This window comes from Hirundo rustica, chromosome 13 (assembly GCF_015227805.2).
Source record: "Hirundo rustica isolate bHirRus1 chromosome 13, bHirRus1.pri.v3, whole genome shotgun sequence".
NCBI classification, from domain to species: domain Eukaryota; kingdom Metazoa; phylum Chordata; class Aves; order Passeriformes; family Hirundinidae; genus Hirundo; species Hirundo rustica.
The window spans coordinates 83927-110288 of NC_053462.1; the positions used below are offsets into that span (position 1 = coordinate 83927).

Consider the following 26362-nt stretch of genomic DNA (forward strand, 5'->3'; position numbering starts at 1 on the left):
GGATTTATGGGTTTCCCCCATTGTTACTTCCATCTTTCAATATTCAATTTAATTTACAAACAGGCCTACAGTTTGTTTGTAAAGGCAAATTTCTTCTTTTCCATTAATCAATCAGTAGAATCCTTCCCACTGTTTCTCTTATCTCTCAGTGCTAGTTTTATCTACCAGCAGACCCAGCCTTGCCATTCCTCTCAACTTATTTGAAAAGTATACAAATATGTGCTTTCTGTATAGCCTGTGAAGTATATGATGGGAATGTTACTTACCTAACAAATCAAATATTACAAGTTTGAAGGATGGGGGATATGTGAGGAAGATCTATGGTTTTGTGTCAAGGTAACATTTGCAGCCATTTAATTCATAGTTGGGTATCTATGACCTAATGCTGCTTCTAGCTACACAGCTAGAAATGCAGACTAATTCCATGGAATGTAGTCCAAGTAATTTGTGAAGCTGTGGAGAACTGGATCTTTCATGCTCTGAATTTTTCCCCCTTGTGTAAAAAGGGTGAAAAAGAACAAAGGGTAAAGAATGGCATTTTGCCAAGGAGATTAGTGACCACCAAGATATCTTTGATATAAATATTTAAAGTATCTCATCTGAAAATCCATACAGAACTGTCAATTTCTAAAATATTCTTCCATGAAATAGTGCAGTGCCACATAAAATACATTGAGATAGATACTTTCCATGTCTACATGAAGGTCACAGGCAAAACCAGTGGCAAAATTATGTTTCTCACATTAGTTTTGATAAGAGAAAGGGTCTAAAACTCGTAAGATGCAGCAGTTCTCACAATTCCTTAGATGAAAATCCCCACTTTTATGCTGGTGGACTTTATTTTCTGTATTTGAAAAGGAACTGCATATGGGTATTGCAGATTGCTGAGTGATAGAACTGTTATTCTGCATTGTCTGGTAAAGCTGTTACACAAGATATGTACTTTTATTACCACTTAAAGGTTACAGTCACAGAGCAAGAAATTCAGTAATAAGTTAAATTTGAGGCCAGGCAACTCTTCAAAACAAACAAACAAAAAAAGGCACATGCCTCAGGCCGTGCATCTTACAGAACAGAACATTGGATGACAGGATGGACATGAGCTGGCAATCAGTGCATGCAGCCCAGAAAGGCACACGTGTCCTGGGCTGCAGGGGAGGGGGGATTCTGCCCCACTCAGGTGAGACCTCACCCTCAGAGCTGCCTCTAGCTCTCGAGGCACAGCACAGGGAGGATGTAGAGCTGCTGGAGAGAGTCCCGGAGGAGACCCGGAGTTGATCAGAGGGGTGGAGCAGCTCTCCTGTGGGGAAAGGCTGGGAGAACTGGGGATCGTTCAGCCAGAAGACAAGCTTCGGGGTGACCTAACTGTGGCCTTCCAGTATCTGATGGGAACTTACAGGAAAGATGGGGCATGACTACATGGCAGAGCATGAAGTGAGAGAGGACTCACTTCATGTGGGAACGGGTTCAGATTGAAAGAGAGCACGTTAAGATGAGCTATTAGGATATTCTTTATTGTGAGGGTGGTGAAGCACTGTCACAGGTTGCCCAGAGAAGCTGTGGATGCCCCATCCCAGGAAGTGTTCAAGGCCAGGTTGGATGGAGCCTAGAGCAATCTGTTCTAGTAGCAGAGGTTGGAAGCGGATACTCTTCAGGGTCCTTCCACCCCACAGCACTCCCCGATCTCCGGAGGCCGCTGCCCCCCGGGCCGGGCCGGGCCGGGCCGGGCCGCTCGCCGCTGGCCTGGGGCGGCCGGCTGCCCGCAAAGCCCGGGTGGGGCGCGGCGCGCGGAGTGGACGGGAAGGAGGGCGGCGGTCCGCAAAGCCCGGCCCGGGCGCACGCGGCGCGGAGCGGGAGGCCGTCGTTAAGATGGCTGTTGTGCGCGGAGCGCCGCCGCTGTAGCGCCGCGAGGAGCCGCCCGCCCGCTCCGCTCCGCCGCGTCCGCCATGGAGTGTCCGCACCTCGGCTCCAGTGTCTGTATCGCGCCCGATTCGGCCAAGTTCCCGCAGGGTTCACCCTCTTCCTGGTGCTGCAGTGGTGAGTGCGGCCTGTGCTGCGTGGCTCTCTCGGCCCGAGATGGCCTGGCCGTTCCTTTGTCCTCCCTGCCCGGCGGTGGGAGGGCGCCCCGCGGACGGGGGAGGGCCCGGGGGCGCGGGGGAGGGCAGGGCCCCCACCCGCCAGGGCCGCCCCGCGGGACCCTCTGAGGGGGCCTGCACGTTGTAGCCGCCGCCGCGCCCGCGTGGGAGCCGCGTGTCGAGGCAGGAGCGGGGTCTGCTCTTCCACCCCGGCCCTGACCCGGGCTCCCAGCACAGCGCTGTCCGGCCTGGGGCGGGCAGCGGACTTTGTCTCAGCGGGGCCGGCGCCCCTCGCCCCGGCGCTCTTGCGGGGCTGCGCTCCGCGCTCCTTTTGTCTGCCGGAGGAGCTGCGTGCTCGGCTCTGCGCCGGGACCGCGGCTGAGGGGAGAGCAGCCGCTGGCAACTGCAGGCTCAGTGTGTTCTTCAAATCGGTCTGAGATTTTTTTTTTTTTTTTTTCCTTTTATATACATTTTTGGAAGGACTTTAGAAAGTATAGTTTTTATTAAGACTGTTGCGGCTGAAGGCGTCGCTTGGGACCCCCCTTCAGGCCAAGGAGCATCTCAGTGAATGTGGTGTATGGGGGTTTGAGAGTCACGCTCACCTACCTGTGAGTCGGTAGGAGTATAGAGGTCGTCTTTTTTTAGTACTTTGCTCTTTGGTTTAATAATGCAAATGTCCTGTCGTCACTACTGTCCCTCGCATGATCTTGTTTGTTCAGGGGCATTCCCTTTAAACGTGCCGTGCGCCCAGGTGTTTTAAATTTAGCTTTCTACACAGATAATCCCCGATGTTTGCTGTCGTTGTTTGTTTGCTGTGGTTGAGTTCAGTTGTGCTCCGTTCGAAAGCAGATAGAACCACGTCGGTTTAACGTGGGAGGTAGGCCCCGCTTAGAGTAGCAGCGGCGCTTGTGCGTGTGTGCAGTGGAGAGAGAAAGCCTCCTTTGGGAATGGCCGACCAGGGAGCACTGAAGGGCTGGATGTATTTTAAGGTGTTCCTTTTTTTTTCAAAGGAAAGATGGTGCTCTTTTGTCTCGTAGTGGCAGTGCTTTCGCGTGGGAAGGCTGCTGCTTACTTAACTTCTTGCCTGATTGCAGTTTCCGGGAGCCAAGGTGTGGTAGTGTTACTGCTTCCTTTTGCAAAACCAGTTATTTTTCTCTGTAATGCTTTTGATTTAGAGGGTGTAAACGTTGCAGTGGAGTTATGCAGAGAAATAATTAGAAGGAGAGGAGTACAGGAAAAAAATGTTGTCCCTAATGTTTTTTTTAAAAAAAAAAAAAAAAAAAAAAAAAAAAAAAAAAAAAAGTTTAACTCTGTAAATCCATCTGTTATCTTCAGAATATCGAGGGTAAGCAGAGTTGTCAACAAGGAGCATATGGTAGTAGGGAACCACCCTTCAGAGAACTTAAAAAAGTACCAAAACTAAAAATATATGCTGAGGTATTAATATAATTTCCTACCTTAAAATAATAGCCAGTTTATGGCTACCTTCTTATGCATTCTGCTTCTCAACAAAGAAGTTTAGCAGTTAGAACAAATTTTCCTTTGCTGTTCACAGGAGTTTCTCCCAAACCAGCACTTACAGGGAGAGCCAGCTGCTGGGCAGTCACCTGAGTTATTGTACAGGACTGAGGCAGGAGGAAGGTGTGAGAGGTTCTTTGGGAACTGAATAATGATGGCACCATATCTAGGGGAGTTTTTTGTTTGTAATGCTTTTTAAGAAAATAAAGAAAAGTCACACAGTACTCACATAGATAACTGAAGTATTAAATGGCTAGAGAAAAAAGCTAGGTACATTGAATTTAAAGCAGTCCAGTGAACAAACAGCAGGCTCCTGATAATTTAAAGCAAATGAAATTGAGTGTTTTTAAAAAATAAATACTGCATTTCTACTAGTATAGTAAAGCTGTAGTGCCTCAGTTCTCACTTCCAGCTAGTAGTAGGTGATTATTGTTACATTAACTCTCTAATAGTATGTAGAGTATTGTCTTCTTCTTGTTTGTACTCATTTTGGTGACATTAATTTTTTTTAAAGATAGGTAATACTGATCAGTGTCAAGTCACAGTAGATACTGTGTCTTATTTGCTGGGTTTGATGTAACTTTGTAATATAAAATTAAACAGAAAATGCTGCATGTAAATTAATACCTTTTCAAAATTTAATGCATTCCTATTACTTTTGATTCTAAGATTGTGTGGGTTTAGTTCTGTTTGGTGGTGGTGGTGTCCCAGTTGTAGAAAAATGGAAGGCAGTTTTCTGCAGTCTGTAATTACAGGGCATCTCTCATCAAGTACATTGTCTTAAACTAAATCAGAACTTGTCAGTCCTGTTTGTAGTTGCAGCTGACCTTTCCAGAAAAAGATAGTGATCTAGGAAACTTTTTGGCAGCTACCTGATGTGCCAGTGATAGCAAAATGTTGCAAAATAGGTTGGAGAGTGAGTTTTAGTTCAGACTGCCAGTGGCTATTTTTATCATTATCTCGTGTTCTAGAGATTTGTGGACCTGTAGTTGCCATGCTGACTGAGGCACACTGGTTAACTATCTTTTCCTTGTCTCTCCACAAAACTCTTTATTGCAACAATAACTTCACAAGGTAAAACGGAGGCACTTTTGAATATTGTTACTTGATCTCAAACATTGTGTCACTGTGTAGTGGAGTTGTGTTGCGTATGGTAGTAATACTTGGAAGCCGGGTGTGTGCATCATCCTGAGCTGCTCCGTTGGCCTAAATGAGTTTCCCATAAAAGCTTCCTGCCAGAGTTGCTTTGGGGGTCTTGTGATGAAGGAAGATTCTTTAGAAAGCACTGAGAGGAAGCACTGACAGCAAGGATGTGATCCAAATATCAATGGGTTTGCTCTCAGTTAATAAGTAATGCAGTATGTTAACTTTTAAGTGTCTCTATGTCTTCTGTTATGTTCCTGTTAGAGGTAGTTTGGAAGTCAGAGAGTTTAAGGCCCCCCATTCAAAAAGTGGTGTGCTTTCCCCTGGGTGTTTAATCCAATCAGGCCTGCCCTTTTTTTTTTTTTTTTTTTTTTTTTTTTTTTTTTTTTACCCCAGATCTATAGGCACTTAGTTGTTGTAATAGGGCATATAGGAGGAAATAAATACGTAAAGTAGAAATGGAATAGAAACTGAAAATGGCTTTTAGTTATTGCTGTCATGTGAAATAATGTGAGCAGATATCTGCTAATTCCAATTGGAGTGCAGCCTTTCCACGCACTTTAATTTCTGGAACTTGTGCTGATGTTGGACGCTGAGTAGCTGGAGGCATTGGCAGTACTGTGTTGGCGACTGAAGCTGTTGCCTTAGTATGATGTGCCACACCTTCAGCACTGTTGTGCAAATCATGTAATTATGAAAAGTACTCTGGAACAGCTCAGATGTGGTATTTCTCAACAGCTTTTCATAGACTCATCAAACCACTGGGAGCCCTGCCTCACCTAAGTGAGATTGCAATCTTCTAAGCACACCTGTGGAAGTCTGGAGAGGTTTTCCAACTTTTTTTCTGTGTAGTTGAGGATTCATTAATTGTTCTCACTAGGCTTATTGGTTGTTCAGTGTAGAATTTGAAGTTTTGTCTTTAGAATAATAGCTGTGGACTGATAGGGTTGCGTCTGCTGAAATAGAGATTCCGCGATTTTTGGTTTTTTTAAAGGGGATTTGCACTTGTGAAGAATGCTTAAAAGTTGTTTTTCAGATCAACTGTCAGTTGAATACTTTTTTCCCCCTAAAAAAATAACATAATTTTGTTAGGTATTGAAGAGCAGTTTGGCCATAGACTGGTGTTTCCTGCAAAAGCTGAATGTATGTGCCTGGCATCAGTGTTTTGCATTCTGATTTCTGTTGTATAAGCATTGTAATTGCACCAGTGGTCAGAAACATATATTGTGGGATTTGGAAATGACACTGGGAATTTCCAAGATGGGAGAGCCAGCATGAGCGAGCTGTTTGAGGCCTAGTGAACAGTGATTATGGTGAAAATCCACATGCTGAGTTAACGACTTTTTTTTGTGCGTGTTTAAGTTACTAAAATATTTAGTAAATTCAGTTTGTTCAGAATAATGTCAGATATCCCTGAGTGCTTATTTAGATTTGAGATCAAATGTTTTGGGCTGAGTAGAACTTCCAAGAGCATGACTGCACTGAGTCACACTGCTTTTGATGTTTTTTTTTGTCTGCTGCCTCCCTGCCCGTCTCCCATCAGGTTTTGTTTTCTCAGTTAGATTCGTTGCACTGTTCTGCTTTCACTGGGGTAGGTGACACCATTTGGCCACACTGTCATTTTTGGCTTTGGACCGTTGCAGTCAGTGCCAAAACAAGTATAATGTAAAAGCACAGGTACAGACTTTGCCCTCTTGGCTTTTCTTTTTATCCCGGCTTCTTTTTCGTGTTGTTTCTCCATTTCCATAAGTATTTGTGTCTCTGTCTGCTTTTCCAGTTTTATTACTTAGAGGTCCTGATTTCTTTTGTCTTTCCATGATTACTGTAATGTAGGAGGAGGGAAAACTTGCTGAAACTGGAGAGGGGTAGGTATGACCTTATTCCTGAGAAGACTTCAGTTCTCTGTGTGTAAACTCAGGGTAAGATCGCAGACAGTGTGTGAACCTAATAGTTTGTATTGTGTATGTGAGGATTATATGTCATCCTACATCTGGAAAATTCATTTGGCCTGGAGATTGTCGTTTAAATTTCAGAATAAATCTAGCAAAGCAAACATATTTTAAAAATTACACCTTTTTATTTGGTCACTTTAATTTCAGAGTTGGGTACTCTTTCACCTTTTCTTTTCTCTGGGTCACTGCTATGCAGGAATGCTTGTTTGAAACTCTACTTTATAGGTTGTTATATCTCCTTAGATTCATTCCCTGGCTGTTGTTTTAAGTTAGCTTGTTAGATTTGTGTTTTTTCAGACTCAGTCTTGTTTTCCTTAAAATTGGTTTTGTTTTGTTTAGATTTCTGTTTGTATTGGTTATTGATGTGTGAACTGACCATGGGGTCAACAGGTACCTTGGCCTGTGAGATAGGGCACACTGCTTTGGAACCAATTCTGTTAGAAGATGCACATTTACTCAGATAGGATAAAAGTCTTAATTTTGGTCTCTTAAGTTAGATGGAAATTTTCTTTTAATTGCAAAAAAAAAAAAAAACTTTCAGATACTTAGTATCTTTAAAAAGTCAGTAAACTTGAATTTGTGGTGATTAGTATTTTCTAGATTTTCTTTTCAAAATTTTGTTTATACTCTACTCAACAATCATAATCGATCACAAAATTTGAACATTACCTTGGGGAAGAGATGCTTCAGAGGAGAGAAGAAGACATTTAATATGTTGCCTTTGAGAAACTAGATCTACATGATGATTTTGAAGATCAACTTTGGAGGGCAAATTTTACTACTGACTGTTCTAAGTATCCAGTGCTTTGAAATTATTCCTTCAAAGTGTGACACGTAAGCAGACAGGATCGTCTGCTGCATTGCGGAAGCAGGATGAGACACTCGTGTGTGCATGGTAGACTCTTGATTTACCTCAGATTAGGGCAAATCTCATTACAGCTGGTTTTAATGTAAGTAGGATGATTTTTCCCCTGCCTTTCCCAAGCTCTTCAGGGTATGCAGGTGTTAAACAGTGTTAGAGTATTAGTGCATTATGCTTTGTTTGTCAGATAGTATCAAGGTGCTTAAGCTGGCACACTTAGACTCATTGATTTTTTTTTTTTTTTTTTTTTTTTTTTTTTTTTTTTTTTTTTTTTTTTTTTTTTTTTTTTGTGTGTGTGTGTGTCACATGTGTCTGAGGTTGACAGAGTGAAAGTTTCAGACCCAATGTTTGGAATGAAATTAAGCTTCGAGCCATTTCTCATTTGGTCGATAGCACTCACTTAATTTCGTAACCCTTTCGTGCTTTGCTTTCTGTCTTAACTCATATTCCTTACCTAGGTAAAAAGTGATTAAAGGCCATTAAGCAAAATACTCCTTGAAGATTGTTAAGTGCAATTTGATAAAAAAATTTGGATCTGAAAACTAGTTAAAGCTGTTCTGATGTATACTTCAGCATTGTTGGAGGAAACAGATTTTACTGTAGAGTGAATTGGAATTGCTCTATGGTGCCCTTGTTATAGGAGTAGTGTATGATTTTGTCCTTAACAATCCTTTTCCTCAATTATAAAAGCATGTATTAAATGGCACTTGACATGATGAGTACATTTGGCATTTAGCAGTCTTATCTGGTATGTCGAAGCAATCCTCTGGGGTTACCCCCTCTGGAATATCTTGCATAATTTTGGATCCTGTAAACGTAGTTTGAGATTCCTGTGGCAGATTTAGTTACCCAGGGGAATCTAATCCCAATATACCCAGGCAGCCTGGCAGAACAAAGTGGTGGTTTTGGAAGTTGGCATGCCCCTGGTGGTGCAAGCAGACAGCTTTTTGCCTGTGAAGCGAGGTGATACCCTTGGGCTTGGGAATGGGGGTTGAGGGTCCTTAGCATTAACAAAGAGGGAAATTCTGATTTTTCTAGGTAATTCTTAGGTGTGAATATGAGCATCTGCTTGTCTGTGTCAAAATATCTGTATTTTTTCAAAATAGCCTTGACCCTTTTAATTTTTTTTTTTTTGGGGGGGGGGTTTACCCTTCAGTTCATGTTTCGATTTGGTAATGTTTTCATCCACCCTGCATTTCTTTCTCTCTTCCCTTTTTTTTTTTTTTTTACCTCCTGGCACAGGGATTTAATGTGTCTGTGCTAGTATCAGGGAAGTAGGAATGTAATAATGGCAACTACAAACAAACAGATTATTACTAGATTATATAAAGAAAGCAAGAAGACTTCTTTCTGTCTTTCCCCTCCTATTCCCAGCTTGAATATTTTAACCTGCTATTAATTATTGTCATACTCAAAATTACATGATACTGTTGGCTTTGCTGTGTTTTTTTTTTTTTTTTTTCTGGCTGCTCTCTGAAAATGAGCATTTATGTTTCTTGCTCTAACATAAAGATTGACTAACTTTTCTTTGTGGATACTACTGCTACACTGAGGAACAATATCTGTGAAGGCTGAAAGCATTCAATTTTAAAATATGTGTATTTAAATTTGTATGCTAATTAGTTATCAAAGTAGCCAAACAAATAAAAAATGTTTTTAGAATGTAAAGGAGAAATAGAGGCAGTAATTTTTTAAAAAATGCTTTTGGCCATGCCTGTTCGTTAAGATCAGACTTCTAATGTTTTCTTTCTGTCTGCCTGTCTTCCCATACTTTTCACTTTGCTTTCAGGCGGGATGTGCTTTTTGTGGTATATGCAGGAAGATCAGCTGCTGACACGTCTACGTTGTCCTGAAGTTTGGCTGGACATGTAGAAAGATGAAATTCTCAGAAGAAATGGCGGGGATGTAGCCTGGGAGCCGAATGTCTGTGTGTGGCTGGCAGCGCTGATTCTTTCTGTCTCCCCCTCCCTTACCCAGAGCAGCGGCGCAGCGAGCTCAGGTTGTCTCTGGCGTGACTTTGGTTTGGCACCTCCTCCTTCTCCCAGCCACCTCCTGGGGACCTGTTTACACTGCTTAGAAGAAGTTTTCCTGACCTCTCTCTGCTTTTCCATCACTGTGCTGAGAATGCAGGCAAACAAAAACGCCTGCATTTTTGTAGCATCCCCGTTTCTCATTGTGGAATTCTGATTGCATAATCAGAATACCGAACTGAAGCCAGTTTGGTTGAGTGTAGGGGAGGGGAATTCCAGGCAGATGAAGCTGATCACGTTGTTCTCTGACATTCTTCAGCGTTAGGAATGTGTTGAGCACTTCAGTGACCGACTTATTCTGTGAAGGGTTGTGGACCTATCCCTGGTTTATATTCTCACTCAGGTATTGTTTAGTGTATCTAAATTATGTATGGTTTTCCACGATAAATGGGAATGGTTCACTGTAGCCATCTGTGAAATTTCTTCTGTGAGACTAAGCAATGCTTTTATTTAGCACGAGGAGGAGGAAACTACAGGTATGCATAACCACAATCACTAAATGACTTGTCTTCTTACTAGAAACCCAATCTTTCTGATTTTGCCTGAAAGATAAAGACAGAGGAAGTAACTTGGGGTTTTTTCCACAGCTGCAAGTGAGGGTTGTTTGTTTCTTTCTTGAAACGTTCTTTGGAGTTTTATTTGAATTCTCTTACATTTGAATATAATTTGAGTCAGGCTAGGACTTGATACTATTGATACTTTTCTTCTTTGTGAAAGGCGGCTTTAACATTTTTATGTGTTTAGTAGTGGCTACCAGGTGACAAAATTCCTTGTGAATTCTCTTGCTTTGATATAAATGTAATTGAAATTTCCTTAATCTTTTCTTAACTTTTACTTTAGTTATGTGTGTGTTAGCTCATTTTAAAACAAAGCATTTTAAATAGTATAATTGAAAAGCATTTGCCCTTCTGTCTGATTTCATTTTGGCTAGAATGCTCTTTTTCTAAAATATGCAGTAAAGATGTCTTACAAATGAAGGTTATATAACATATTGTTAAACAGATTGATTTCTTTTTCTTTTTTTTTTTTCTTTTTTTTTTGTGTAATGGTTAAGAATTTAGAGCAAATTCAGTGAATGTATGAACTTTTAATGGGGCAGAGGGAAGGAGAGAAAGAAAATCTTTTTGAAATTAGGTTTGAAAACAAATGAGAGTATTCTTTAAAACCTGGATGGCAAAACCAGCTGGCTTCTAAGTGTAGAATACGTCTCTAGTCTTCAAAGCCTGTAATGTTCCTTTTTCCTGCATTCTTTGTTTAAAATGGGGCTTTTGTCTGTTCAGAGGTTAAAAAAATACTCTTGCATGTTTACTTCCTTTTTCAGTCACCTGACTTTCATTACAGTTATTCACCTGGCATTGACTGACCTTCTTAAATGTGGAGCAGATGCTTTTCCCAAATGCATATATGCTTTAAACATTCCCTGCCCAAACAAAAACCCTACAGTAAACAACCATGCACATTTAACTGTGTCTTAACTTCTAAGAACCTATTCCTAGATTATAAGATAGTGTTAGCACTTCTGGGTATGTTAAGGCCTATCCTGTCTTCTCTGTGCTTTTCATTCCTCCTGAATGTAAACGTACAATAGGGTCAGATAATAATAAAGCTTGCATGTACTCTTGAAGGAGCTGCCGTTTTAAATACACAAATGAATGTCAGAGGCTGGGAACCTGATCAGTTGTGTTGGTGTATGTGGACTTAGTTAGTAAGGAACTTATATTGCCTGTTGGGGATTTTTACATGCTGCTGGTAAAATTACTGTTGTGGCTTGGAGAATACCTGTATTCTTTAAGGCTTCTTTGTTTCTGGCAATAAAGTGTTTTTTCATTGCCAGAGTGTCTGATTCTGCATGTATCCACATACCCTGCAGTCTAGATTGATATTTTGTCATGAGGAAGACTTGTAATTTTTGCCTTGAGGTACTGTTTATTGTATATGCTGTTTTATTAACTGAGTTTGTGGGCCAGGAGGAAAGAGTGCACATGGCTCTCAAATGTTCTGATTTGGTCCATTCATCTTGGTGAGAAATCCTTGGTTCCAGTCTCAATTTTAATAACTGAGTGTTTCGTGTGGTGGATTTTGAATTGGTGCATGGGTATTCCTTGCTATAGAGCCTGCAGCCTAGGTGAAAGCTGTAACTGCTAGGCTGGGTAAAAGTTTCTCTGTGTCTTGCTTTGTCTCACTGTTCCCCTGGAGAAGTACTTATTTGTGGGAAGGAATCGTCAGTCCTCCCTCAGCATTTAGAAGTTGTCTGTAAAGATATTTCAAGGGTAGGAGGAACATGCATTAAACTAGAGATGTTCACATCTTGAGTGAATGGGGATTTTGTGGAGAAAACTCCTCTGCTAATTTATTCAGTCTTTGAAGAGACTTGTGCCTGCATCCAGAGGGAGTTTTGGAGCTGTGAATTCTAGCAGTGGGCAGAACCTTTTTCCAGCTCTAGCTTGTAAGCCCAGAGGAGGGACCATATCCAATGCATTTGTCTACTTGATGTTTCTCATAGGTTAATAACTTGAGTGATTCTCTACTTAGAACACCAGCTTTCGTGGGTGACTCTCAGACACCTGATGCCTGTTGTATATTGCACGTGGGAAGTTTTATGTGTTCAATTCAGAGCTGTTTTGGCAAATCAGCTTACAAATTTTGCATAGAGTGATGGCTTTTGGCATATCTTCCCCTTGGCTTCAGTTAAAATTATTTAGATGACTAAGGTGTATGGGCTAGTAGTCTCAGTTCTGATCTATGCTGGTAAAATTCCTTTGGTAAATGGTAAATTTTGGTAAATCTCTTGTTCTCATCTGTAAGATAGAAATGGGCTTTCTGAGAAATGCTCTGAATCCTGTGACTGAAAATGTTTACATTTAAAATGCTATTACTGAAGGGGTTTTTATAAATTTGGTTAAGTACTTGTATAGAAATTCTATTGCCACCAGAATTTTTGCTTGCAAATTTCTCCCACCTTTACTTCCAGATTCTTGGAAAAAGTAGCTTTCAGTCGATTCCTTAGGCCTGATGTGTCACAGCAGAAGGGTCATGTTTTACAAAGAAGGCTTTTCTCATTTTGGTGTGTGGATTGTTGCTGGTTTTTTCTTCGCATGTTGCTAGTGGAGACTGCCCAGCTCTCTTTTGCTGCAATTGTCAGGTTCTTTAAGGAGCAAAATGGGAGTCCTGCTATTAAATCATAAATTAAAAGGACACAGAGAGATTATTAAAGCAAAGGTATGGGAAAGGAAAAGTAGTCCATTTCTTGTAACAGTATTGTGAGTTTTTTGGATAGGCACGTCTGTCACATGATACAGCATGCTGCACTTATGTAGCATAGGTATGTGTTTGTCACCAAGTGCTCGTGTTTGTGGGATGATTTCCTCAGCACAGTGTCAGTGTACCACTGGCACCACAAGTACGTATATGTTGTTCCTTCTTCCTGAGTGGAGCAACACTGGGGTTTTTTAATTCAGTTTAGCTTGTTTTGGTATAGCTGACCCATTGTGTGAACATAAAGTGAACTGACCAGAGGGCAGTTAGTCTGGAGATGTTTCTGTGCAAGTCACTGTGTTATTGAGGTGTATAAATGGGCCAGTTACATGGGAGTGCTACTATGCTCCTTTTGAGAGCTTAGCACCCAGGCTGTCTGGTCAAGGCTGTGGAGACTGTTTGGAATAGTTTAGTGTCCCTAATCTTGTTTCTATTCAATGTGCTTTTAACAGAAGGACCAAAGTATTGCTCTTAATGTGCTGATGTTTGGTGACCTTTTCTTTAGTGTAGCAATGAAGGGCTTTTTTAAACTTCGGATGTAAACACAATTCTGTAGCAGCTCTGGACTGGGGTCGCTTGCGCTGTGTCCATCGCATGGCTGTGCTGCCACCAGATCTCTGGCAGACACTGCATCTTGCAGGTTTCTGAACTTGGCTGCTTTACAAAACTACTTCCTGTTTGTCTCTTCCTCTTCCTGTTGCTTTTGTCTATTGCCAGTTTCTCAGCTGTGCAGTGTGCTGTTTAAACAAACCCATTTGTTCCACAGGTTGGTTGTATGCTTTTACATAGCATACATATCCTTCAGTGGTAGTCTGCATCTTTGCTGTGTGAGAAATGCAGTGTTTGCCAGGAGCAGTCATGCTTCACACAAGTGCATTTGGAGTCAATTTGCAATAAGAAAAGAAAGTCAAGCACGAGAAGTACATATCTGGTTGTGGGGGTAGGATGGGGACCCTGTGGTGAGAACACCAAAGTGTATCTTGCTCATTCTACTTGGCATGACTCAGTGGAAGTCATGCAAAAAGTGGAAGCTGCGTGTACGTCTCTGAGTGTTCCCGAAGTTTTATATGAGTCTTTGCTCTCCTGGGGATTGGTTGATATTCCTCCTCATTTAGAGAGGGCTTTGCGGACTGTGTAACACATCATTATTCAGGTTTTACATAGAAAAAATAATTCTGTAAAATAATTCTTCCTATTACATAATGAAAATTATGTTTCTAAGCTTCTGAATTAAGATGATTTTGATATAAAGTGGCAAATGGCCTCAGATAAGATTGTGGCATTGCAGCTTTGCTTTTGCTTTTCTTTTGATACATTAGTGTCATCTTTGCCTTTGTAGACAGTGACTGTGATTTTGCTATGCATTCCGTGGATAGACTCCTGATTAATGCCGGAAACTTCTAGTCTAATTTAATTTATAAAGTAGCAAGATTGTAACTGCTTCAGGATCTGAACTGAAGAATGCGTGGAGAGCCAGGTTTTAATGCAGCTATCTGCTTAGCCAACCTCAGAGTAATACAGAATGCAATCTCCAGCAATGTATTAAAAAATCAATTGTGTAATTCTCTGAGAGTAGAGCAATTGGAGGTCATAGATTTAACACTGGATTCTGTGTTTTATCTTAGTGGGAGTCACTTGCATATGCTGTGTGTTCTTTGTGGGTGGAGGTGCTTGTGGAGAAGATAAACTACACATTTCTGATGTGATGCAATTGGAGCAAAGTTCTTCCTAAAAGTTAAAGTAAACAAATGAGACAAATGAGCCATCTTTTCCTATTCCCTGATACAAAAGATGGAATATTTTAGTGTATGTGATATTTTTATTTTTTTTTAAATATTGTGCAGAGGTTGGACTTTTTTGCTGGCTTTGTGCAGAGCATTTAAACCTGCAGAATGAACACTCCTTCAGTATAATTTAACACTTGACAAACAAGCAGTACACGTATTTAAAGTACCTGAATGTGAAATTCTCTGGTAGGGGTGGAAAGGAGGAGTAATGGTTTCCATCATAATGCTCTGACCTACTGGTTGAGAGCCAGTTCCATGCATAGATGATAACACAGTGAAAGCAAGTATGTTATTTCACAGTAGGAAATTTCTGCTAGGATTTTAATGCTAGGAAGACCTTTTTAAGTTCCCTAGCATGGAAAGTGTAGGGTAGTGCTTTCTTCACACATTATTTAAACACAGATATAAGTGCATGAATAGTTTTGGCTTCTTTTTCTTTCCTTCTGGTTAATATTTTACATTGCAGTTTGTAAATTCAAGCAAATACTATTTTATCAGGGTAGTCCAGTGGTTCCTTTAGCCCATTTTTAATTGATAATGGCTGTTTAAGATATTCCCTTTTTCTTCTGTTTGCCAGTTGTAAATTTGGGATTTCTTGGTAACATTTTGGTCAAATTAGGCAAACTTCTTCCATGTTCCTGAGTTGAAATGTAAACTAAAACAGTTCTACCTGGGTGCCCTCTATCTATTGCAAGATGACCATCACAGCTGTGGGAATAAGCAGCTTTAGAAATAGAAAAATTGGGTTTTGCAGAGCCAATGCCAAATAACTGAGACATGTGAGAAAATCTGTTTCTCAAGTAAAGTAGCTGAATGAAGCAGTTCTGGAGTCTTGACTAAAGAGTTTGAAGAAGTTACTTCATAACTTCTTTTTTTCCCCCATGTAAGATGGTAACATTCTCATTTTAAACATGCTTTGGATTTAGCTTTTGAATTGAAATACAGCAGCTATTTGTTAATAATGAATTCAAATGCAAAAAACAATTGTTTAAAAAGCAGTGTATTCTTTTTTCCTCACCCAGTTTAAATCAAAAAGATAAAATCTCGTAGTGGAAAAATATATTAGCTCTTCTAAATAGCTAAGCTTGTCATCTCTCTGCTGAATCAAAATTGAGCCCTTCCTTTTTAATGAACATTTAATTTGATAACCAAGCTAAGAAAAGTAGTTTTTTTTCTCTGATAGTCTTGGATCTTAACAGTTTGCTATGTACCATGGTTCATAACTTGGTGAACTATATTTTGAGTTTTGCTACCAATCCTGAATTAGACTGCTCAGATGATCCTACCCCGGAGCAGCTTCTGTGCTGCTTCAGTTCTTGTTTTAAGGTGTCACTCCAGAAGGGGAGGGCTGTTCTCAAGCTTTCCCACAATAAATAACAATATAAGTAATTTACATATACAGCCAGGGTCAGTCCTCTTCTCTTTGTCTTTCTACTCCCTGGCCTCACAGAACCTTATGTTCTCAAAGCCTTTTCTTTCATCTGGGACTCTCTTCACTGGCTGCTCCAAGCAGCAGAAATTCATGGCGTATAAAATTTATGGGTCTGGTATTATATCCCCCTTTTGAATTTTCGGGATAATCAAAGTTGTATTTTATTTTTGTTTTCTGCCTCATAGCAGTGCACTTTGCATTTTATTTTAATTTTCCCATCATATTAGTTGGGTATCTGAAAGTGTAATATTATTTTTATAAATTCTCTGGTAATGGATAGTTGTTAACAGGTTTATTTCATTCAAATCTAAGTGTTGTATTTCATAGCATCCCTCTTTCAATGACCTGCTGGGTTGGAATTAGAGCTGGAATATCCCTTTTCTATGGCTCTACCCTGGGATGGTGTTTCATCTTTTTTAGTGTTTGCCTTTTTTTTTTGTTTGTTTTTTTTTGTTTAAGCCCTTTAGCTTAAAACATCTATGTTTTAAATTTTCTAGACTTAAAATCTGACAGCCAAAACCTCAGATAACATATTCTGATGTCTTGAGTAGATTGTGAAGCACAGCACTGGTGTTACATTTTAAGCTTTCAGCTGCTTGTTGGGGACTGAGGGTGAAGTCATTATGGATAAATTCTTTATCAGCACTGAAGCATAGGAATGCACATTGTATAAATGGTCTGTATTATTGGGCATCGCATAGTAACTTACTCTGTGTGCTTCTTACCACTTATGTGCCAGGCTTGCTTGAGATACCTTCTTTTAAATGGTTTCTTGTAGAACAAGTTTTATGAAACAGAAGTGCCAGTAGCTTTTTATCCTGTGTTCACTGGACTGTTATTAAAAACCAAAAGAAAAAATTGGAAGGTTTACCAGTGTTTTTGTCTTTATGATATTTTTGTATTGTATTTTAAAATCAAGTACACTTCGTTCATTTGACACTTTGTTTTTAAAATCTTTTATAGTGTGCCGGTCAAATAAAAGTCCCTGGGTCTGTCTGACATGTTCGAGTGTCCATTGTGGAAGGTGGGTACAGTGCTAGTGTGCAAATCTGGTAATCAGACCTTTATCTTTCTTCTTTGTTGCTTGACTCTGAGGCAGTTCATTCAAAATTTCCCTGAAATAAACCTTTCATTATCTCATTTAACATTGTATGTTTATGTTTAACGTGGTTCTTTGCTACTTTATGAGCATCCAGAGATTATAGTCATGACATGGGGGTTTTATTTCATTAAATTTTTAAAGTAAAGTGGATAGTAAATATGATTGCTCAGTTCAAAAAGTGTATGGAGAACTGATAACTTAGTAGGTTATTTTAAACTTCATTCTGTGGAAGATGTTTCTTTTGTGATAAGATAAACACAATAAGAATTCTTGCAAAACCACAAGTTGGCACAGCTTATTTTGAGAGAAACAGCAACTATTCAGCGGAGACTGAAAATAGCTTAAATGTACTGCAGTGTAGTTTTGGACCTAAAGCCATAGCATGTAAGAAATAGCTGGCATCAGAATTCCTTCAGGCTTCACTTTGATGTGTGTGTTAGTTGAAATACACCAAATAAGTTGTAGAGGAATTATACAGTCAATGCTGTTACTTGTATGTCAGGATAATTACAGAAAATGTGCTGCTACATAAATGTTTGAAATGCACATATTAGTGAAATGCAGTTAGTGTTGATATTTAGACAGTATCTGAGATGTGAACATGTTTTCATCTGTTGAGTAACATCTGTCTTGGTGTGCTTTTATTCTGGGAAAGCATCATTAAACTTAATGACTTTGTCTTTTAAAGTGGATCAGCGATCTCCAGGTTTTGTTTGTTTGATCTGGGTAGCACTAAGTGCCACAGTTTTAGTAATGTGTCTTATTAAGAGTTTTTAACACTGACCCTTTTTCCCTCTGTTTATTTAATAGTTATACTTAGTGAGCTTAGAGAGGGGGAGATAATTCATGGTATGCAATGGTTTGCATTGTTGCTAATCTTAAAAAAATTACTACTGTCTACAAATGGCCTTTCTTATGTGCAGTTGGTAGACATTGAGTCAGTTGTTTATGCATTGTTTTGTCTTTCCAAACTGCTCCCATCCTTAGAATGGAAAAAAATTGAATGAGAAGATAAAATACACCTTAGGGTTCTTGCATAATGACACTTTTTTTTTTAATTAAAGGTGCTTAATTTCCTGTATCTCAAACTTTGAGCATGAAAATGCTCATTGTGTCAGCAAAAGAGCTGCAGGATTTTAGATTTCTTATTCCCTTATGTAACCACAAGCTCCAGAACCCTTCAAGTTCATTAACTCAACTGTAACATTAAATCATGCTGCAGAATGGGAAAGCTGAAAATGGGGATCAGCATTCTGTTAAAGGGATCCCAAACACAAGTGCTGGGGGAAAAAGGTAGAGCTGTAAGAGGAGAAAGGCAGTACAGACAACTAACTGCACCACAGGAATGGAAGAAGGGGGTTTAGGATATTCTCAGTCGTGGAAGTGCATTAGTCTGTGAAGAGCACAGATCCTGGTCAAGGAGATGGAGGAGCTAATTTGGACCACAGGAGAGGGTAAAGGGGGAACACATTGGGAAAATTTAGCCAGTGTTTTCATACAAGTGAATTGTCCTTTTTAATGCTGGTGTAAATATTGGATGCTTTTTTATTCCTATTTTTTTTAATGAAACTTGATTAGCTGTTTAGAAATATAAACTTCTTTCTTTTACGTTTGTTTTAGATATGTGAATGGCCATGCAAAAAAGCATTACGAAGATGCACAGATTCCTATGACCAATCATAAGAAAACAGAAAAACAGGAAAAAGTTCAGCATACTGTGTGTATGGATTGCAGTAGTTACAGTACATACTGGTAAGGGTTTAAACACTGTAATTTGACAACTTTGTATACACTAGAAGGTGAAAACATCAGACTCTTGTGCAGCATTATATTATACACGTTTTTTAGCATTTCGTCTTTTGATTTCAGACCTGTCTTTGGAACACTGCTTTTCCATGTGTATTGTAGCATTGGCAGTAACTAAGCTCTCAAGTGTCAAATGTCTCAAACAGAAGAAACTTTTTGAAATAAGTGCTATGGGGTTTGGAGTTGCTTCTGTGTGCTGTGGGGTATGTGGAGACCCAAACCTCTTAATTGCAAAAGCTGTTTCGTTGTTGTTACTCCTTCCATCAAGGCAGGTGAGCCTTTCACATATCCTTTATTTGTCAGGATTCAGAAAGTAAACTATTATGCTGTAGTTCCTGCCGAAGAGATCTGAACTCGAGTTGTGTTTGTGTGTGTACCTCCTGTGAGTCTGGGAAAGTGACAAATCCCGTTGGGTAGGAGCCTCAAGTCTATGGCAAGAGTAAGAAAAAGAATCAGAAATGTTTCTTTAAACAGCACAGTGGCCTGCACTGATTCCCTCAGTGGGGTTCTTTCAGTGTGATAGGCACTGTTTAAGGACACTTAACATTGATGTTGCTACTGTTGGATTCCCCACTGTCCTTGTGCCCCAGAGGACAAAGACTGGGAGTCAATGGCAAGCACTGCTTTTTGCCTCAGCATCTTCCATCCTCTTCCCCCTTAAGCAAACCTGTTGACAGGTGTTTCCCTTTTTTGCAGCTGCTCCATGGTTTCTCATGTGTGTTGTTACTTGTGCAGTGTGGCAGTGTATATTTGAGAAGTGTAAATCTCAGACCCTGTTACAGTATTATAAAATTACTGGATATGTGGCTCCTCTAATGGGTGTTTTGTACAAATAGTTAGGGGCCTTTTGGGTAGGTCATTAGGGTCAAAATCTGTTTAATGAAGTTTGGGTATCCAGTTTTATGAGGAATGCTTCTGTTACAAATATTTTTATCCCCTGCAAGTAAAATCCCAGTTATGTGATTATTTCACCTGAAGAAATGTTGTTTGGAGCAACTCAAAAACTGCTCAGATGGTACAAGCAGCTATAGGCATTTAAGCATGGAAGAAAGGTTGTAGCAGCCTTGTGATGTAGGGGAATTTTGCTTTTATTTGCATTTTATTTTAATGATGAGCATTTTTATCTGCTCCTATGTGAATACGTGTGAAAACAGTCGAGTTTGCTAAGGGATACATATGCACAGGTTATCAGCATCCCAACAGCTGTGGGAAGCTAGTTTCACTTTCCCACTTAATGCTGGTAGCAGCTGAGTTCTATATTGTGGCTTTTTGTTTTGTTTGAATTATGCCCTGACTTCCAGTCATTCTGAAGGTAATAATCTGCAGAGGAATTTTAGCAGGGTATTTGAAGTCTTTGATTATATCTCTATTATGATAAATAGTGTTCCCAGCTTGCTGAGGCTTGATGAGTTACAGCAGCTAGTCTGAGTGCCCTGCTGACCTTATCCCAAACCCCGTGTGGTCATTGCAAAATACCAGCAGCCAGACTGGGGGCTGTGGGGTCTGTTACTGACCCTAGCTGTGCTGGGGAGAGCAGGTAGACCTGCACCTGGAGTCTTGTGGGCGTGTTTGTGGGAGCACAGAAGGGAAGAAGCTCAGCATGTGATGTCTTTTCTGCTGTAGTCTACGGCTGAGTCATCTGTGGTTGAACTGGAACGAATTGTAGCCAGATTTGCCTTGGGGAGTTCCTGCTGTGGGTAAATTCACCAGCAAATTATAACTCCTGTGCTAATGTGAAGCTGAACAAGTTTCAGAAGCAGTTTGTCTTTGCTTTCATTTAGGATATTTCAGGTTTTTCCCACATGATAATCAAGGAAAGATACTTGAGTTTGTTACTGCACCCAGTTGAAATGAGCACAGATGTTTAAAGATGAAGCAGAAGGCACCCAGATGAACTTTTCCCTCTTTATTTTGGACAATACTGTGAAGGCTGCTGTCAAATAGTGCTGCCAGTTAAAACAAATAGTTGGGTAAATTTGAGACATAATTAGCTATTGTGGTGAGTGAATTGGCTTTCAGTAGCTTTGAAAAGGCTATTTGTGAGCTGCAGTGCAGACATGAATCCAGTAGACAGTGCTAAGTTTATGCCATGGTGGTTCTTTAAAGTGGGCTTTTATGTAAAGATGAATATTTTATGCTACCGGTGTGGGCTTCCTCAGTAGTTTGAAAGTCAATAAAATACCATCCTAAGACTTAATTGAATTCTACTGTAAAAATAATGCAGATGTTTTGATGCAGTGCTGGCTTTTATATTTCTATTTGCAGTTCTGTTTACTGCACAAAGTTGAATAGGAAACTCTAATTTGATTTTTGTCCTATGGATTCCGATTTACTGTGTTCCTTGGCTTGCATAATAGTAGCAGTGAACAGGCCTGTATGGGCTTTCTAAGAAGGCAGTGTTTGATCATTTGCTTTTCTTTGGCTGTGCCGTAACTGTCATGCAGTCTTTCCAGAGGGTTATGTTGTTTGCTTACTCAGTCCTCCTATTCAGCCATTCAGTCTTACCAGTGGAAAAGTTGAGAGAAATTTTTAATATTTTATTTATTATGAGAGTACAGCTCTTCTTGATTCTTTGGTCGCTTTTGAGACAGTAGATGCAATACTAAACCTCAGACTAAATTATGTTTGAGACCTTAACTGTTGAGAAAAAGAGTCCTGAATCACACTTTTTGGAGGTAATCAGCCTTTAAGTTAGTTCTAAAGTACTACACACAAAGAGTTTGAAAGAAGTACAGATCATTCTTGTCTTCAAATTGTCATAGGGTGCTTTCTCATTCTGTGTTAGTTTTTTGTGCACAAGAAGTAAAATGATAAGTGTAAGAACCCTGCTTTCCTGAAAGAGGACTCTTGTAAGTTGGTTTTCTCTGTGCTAGTACACAGACAGTTGGCAGGGAAGAAGGCAGGCTCCCCTGTTTATATGTTTGCATAATATGTTTCCTGTGTTCATTTAATCCCAGACAGTTTGCAGGTCAGATTTCTCACCCATTATCTTCTTTGTCATCCCTTAGAGGGGCAAAGTTGTGTCAGGGGTGTGTGTGTGTTTTCCCGGCTGATGTAAAAATAACCAAGTGTCAAGGAAAAACTCCTTTTTAGTCTCTGTGAAGATGGTTCCCTTTAAAAAACAAACCAGACTTACTGTGCTGGTGCCACGAGCATTGGAAAATGAGATTGCTTAGTACTATTATTTTGCATTCTACAAACAGTGAAAATAAGAAGAGTAAAAAGCCTTTTATCCAGGCAGTACAACTCGAGCTCTTTGTTTACTCATATAAGGTGTTGGCATAACTAAGGAAACGTTGGTTTTCTTAATTTTTCGTATGCTTCTAATTCTTCAAATCTAGTCAGGGCTTTTAAACACAGCAGGAATTTCTGTCCCTCCTAAGCACTGTAACAGCATTAAGCACTCGCTCACATTCCCAGAGCAGTGCATACATTCACTGGGTCAATGCCATTTTAGAAGCAAATGAGGCCAGTCCTTGGAGGTAGCAGAGATACTAAAAATAGAGTGTACAGAGGAAAGTACAGTGCTCAGCCATATAAGGGACCCTCTGCAAGGTATAGAATTTGTTCTGTGTTGTTGCTGTTAAAGCATATTGTAGAGCTGCTGCATCCAAAAAAGGTGTTTGTTAGTTTGCGACAGTCCTGAGGATCACAAATTAAGCAGCTGTTTTGAATGGCAGCTTCACATATAGGATGTCATTTCTCAACAGTTTACCTTTAAGGTGTGTGGGCTTAGCAAATTTAATTTACTAAAACATAAACTTCTGAATCTGCTTACTTGGTTTTATTCAAAATAGATTGAAGGTAATGGTGTTATTTCTAATAGTAATGCTGAATCCTCAGTGTTGCAAGAGAGGTGGTTTAAAAAACCTACCCATTAAAAAGAGAAATAGAAGTTTGTCTTGATTCTAAGTGATCTAATTCTAACTTACAATTACTTTTCCAGTATTGGAATTTTTAATGATGTATTTGGTTTTATTCTTCCATCTGGGGGCAAATGCTAAACTGGTATGTAAAAATAAGGTTAATGTGATCTTCCGGGCATGAGAGCAATGAAATCATCTTTCAGCAATAAGTTCTCATGGAGGCTTTTGGTGAGCTTGTATCTACTTCCATCCCCTGCTTTCTCAACAGTAGCTACTCCAGCATTACTAGCAGTGTGACTTTGCTGGTGCAGCCAGGGGTGCCCCTGCTCAGGAGTCCCACGCTGTGCGTTCAGCTGGCTGGGCTCCTGAGCTCTGAGCATTCACCGGGGAGCTGGGTGTCCTGTGGGAGTGGCAAATGCAGGCACACCTCCTTAGGTCTTTGTAGGTGGCTGAAAAAGCTGACAAAGACTACCTAAGACATGGCTGAATAATAAGCACATTATTACAGAGTTCTTCCCCCTCCCAAACTAACTTGGTCTGTGGCCATCTTTAAAAATGTAAAAAAACCAAAACCAAACAAACTGGTAATCTTACTAATTTCTAGATCTTGTGTAAGTACCCCTAACTGCTGGATGCATTGTTTGAGTGTCTTGAGTCGCATTAATTTCTCTTCTTAGAGGAAAAAATCAGAGATCGTGAACACACTGATCTTAGGGACTCCGTTCAGTGGCAAGGACCTTTATTTTCTCAACTCTGTAGCCTTTTCAAGAATGTAGTGTTTGAAGTAACACTGGCAATACTGCAGATTTTTGCAACAAGGAGTGTTGTGAATTCCAGTTGTGCCTGAAGTCAGTAGCTTCATTAAATTAGGAAGCAAATGTGGATCCTCCAGCAGAGGAGTAGCCTGAGGTGATGATCATGCATTTTGCATTTGAGTCACTCCTGTGCCAAAGGGAAAGGAGAGACATAGCTACAGTTCTGATATTAAACATATCCAAACTTAAGTTTTCCTCACAGGACCTGTTCACTTGCCTGCCAAAATTTGAAGCTGTAATTTGACACTTCACAGTGTGTACAGAAACTGATGAGTGATGGAATGATATTTGTGGTTAAACACAAGATGCAAATTGCCATAGACTTCTGGCCTGACTTTGGAAAATTCAAGCAATCTCTTAGTCCATGGTGTTTTTTTCAGTAGCACAGTCTTTTATGTTTCGTATGTATCTGTTCAGCACTTCAGGTTTCAGTGATAACTCTACAGTGTTAAAATAGTTTAAAAATTAGTAAAAGCTTTGTGTCCTGTTTACCAAGGATCAGTTGGTCTTTCCTGATGAATCTGTGGATAGACCACTGAGTCTGGTTTTGGTTACACTGTTTCAGTTTTTGTTGAACTGGAATTCTGCCTTGGGCCAGGCAGTACATCATGCTTTTGATTGCTAATAAAGAACTAAAGCAGAAGAAAACCTGTGTAATAACATGCTTCCTGTACCTTCTACTGGAGGGGGATTCTCAGAGGGAACAAGGCTTAGTGCAAGGTGTTGTGCTCCCCAGTTCTCATAATCTGGATCCCTTTGGTGCTTCCCACGTGTAGGCTTGTGTGGTTTGATCTGCTTCACTGTGGTGTTCTGCATACTCTGAAAAATGCTTTTCTTGCAGTTATCGCTGTGATGATTTTGTAGTCAATGATACCAAGCTGGGCCTGGTACAGAAGGTGAGAGAGCACCTACAGAACTTGGAAAAGTAAGTAGTTTGTTTGCATCCAGACTGCCCTGGGCAAACTTATAATAGTGCATCATTTAAGTGGTATTTGTTTCATATGTGTATATGTATCTAAACATGTGTGTCTTAATCCTTCTATGTGTCTGACACTGTGTTAAAAACCTTTTCATCACTGAGAAGCAGAGGTGCAGAACAAATGGATTTGATTGTTCGTGATCATATGTCTTGTTTCTTATACAGTGAATCTTGCAGAAGCAGCATATGATGATGCAGGAATTTCTACCTAAATGATAATTCCTATCTTTTTCCATATAAATGAGAGAGATTTTTCAGAATGAAATAGTGTTGTCAGAGCTTTGTCAAAAAAAAAAAAACAGAATAAGCTTTTTTATCAGAGAAATTCAAGAAGTGCAGGTAGAAATAGTGTTCATATTAATTGTACAGTTTGAATGGTTAGCAAAAAATTAAGAAGGCTTATGAACTTGGAATTGCACAGAAGAGAGAGTTTTTCCTTTGCCTCTTTCTGGTGCTGTTCCACTGGAAAGCAGATAATCTGATCTGGGTGATGTATGTGCTGTGGCCAGTCCTAGAGAGCAGAGAGTGATTGCACAGTTGGCCTGAAAATCTTAACCTAATGCCAAGTGGAAATATGTGTGCATTTAGTGCTTCCAAATAAATCAGAATACCCCTGAGTTCACACAGAACTCCTGCTAAGAAATTGCTGTGATCTGGGGAAATGTCTGAATCCTCCGTGAGTTAAGTGTATTAATTACTCGGTAGGCTATATTAATATTTTCGTTGTTTTCCATACTCTTTTGATGGCCTTGTCAGGTACATAATGAGACGTAAAGATGTTTAAACATAATGAGAAGTGAATTGGAAACATCCAAGCCATCTAACTTCTTGGGAGGTAAAAGATACAGTGCAGGCATCCATTCTCTGTAATGGTGGCCTTTGAATGCTTGGAGGGCTTTTTAATTAAAAAAATAAAGAAAAAGAGAAAAACCTACCTACCAAAACAAGCTATGATTTCACAATCAAATTAGAGAGAAATCATCACCTGGTTTAATTTGAGAGGCCATTAATTTCCACTGATGTGCAAAAGACTAAGCTATTAGCTTTGTAACTTAGTATTACACAAATATATTTTTATATAAGTAAGAGAAATCAGCTATAATACGCAAGTGCTAATATTCAACATACTCATAATTTTTGGTAACTTAACTTTGTCCTGATTTTTTTGAAGTTGTGTTCTTAAAGGTTTAGATGATTCTCCTGACACAAGCATTTAATTTCTTTGACCAAGGAAAAAGATGAGTATTTTAGATGACAAGGAGCTGCTAATAAGGCCGTTGTTGAGGGGACACATCCCTGGGCAGAACATCCTGCATTTACTCCCTGGTGGGCTGTGGGGCTGCACTCCAAGGGAGGTACAGCCAGTTTTAGACTGAAGCAATAGGGAGACTGTTTGCTGTCAGTGACAGCTGGTGACAGATGGAATCACTCTGTTAAACATGAGTTGATTTTCTCTGGTCCGTTCCACACAATACGTTGTTTTTGTGGTAAATAACTGCTTTTAATTGCTTTCCAACAGTTCAGCCTTTACATCAGACAGACATAGGAAAAGAAAACTATTGGAAAACTCGTCTCTGAACAGCAAGTTATTGAAAGTAAATGTAAGTACAACAGATCTGGTACAGTGAGTTTAAAGGGTTTTTGTAAATCTGCAGGGGCTTATAGTTGTCCTAGACCCAAATTCTGCTTGGTGCACTTTAGCATCTCCTGCCATAGATGTAAAAAAGCATGGCTGATACT

General features: G+C 39.9%; 1 protein-coding gene across 5 annotated transcripts in view; it reads left to right on the forward strand.

Annotated features, from left to right (window-relative positions):
* Nucleotides 1–1842: 1842 nt before the first annotated feature.
* Nucleotides 1843–26362, forward strand: part of USP3 (ubiquitin specific peptidase 3) — a 41248-nt gene continuing 16728 nt past the window's right edge. Inside the window, exons 1-6 of one of the 5 annotated variants that reach the window (XM_040077293.1) lie at nt 2904–2952; nt 3086–3184; nt 17018–17078; nt 18777–18908; nt 24485–24568; nt 26142–26223. In XM_040077293.1, the coding sequence (XP_039933227.1) occupies nt 3091–3184; nt 17018–17078; nt 18777–18908; nt 24485–24568; nt 26142–26223 (453 nt within the window). In that variant the 5' untranslated portion in view covers nt 2904–2952; nt 3086–3090. Of the gene's footprint in view, nt 2038–2386; nt 2507–2903; nt 2953–3085; nt 3185–9801; nt 9924–9978; nt 10057–17017; nt 17079–18776; nt 18909–24484; nt 24569–26141; nt 26224–26362 lie in introns of those variants that run through there. The other 4 variants (XM_040077294.1, XM_040077296.2, XM_040077295.2 and 1 more) reach the window with 4 other exon arrangements.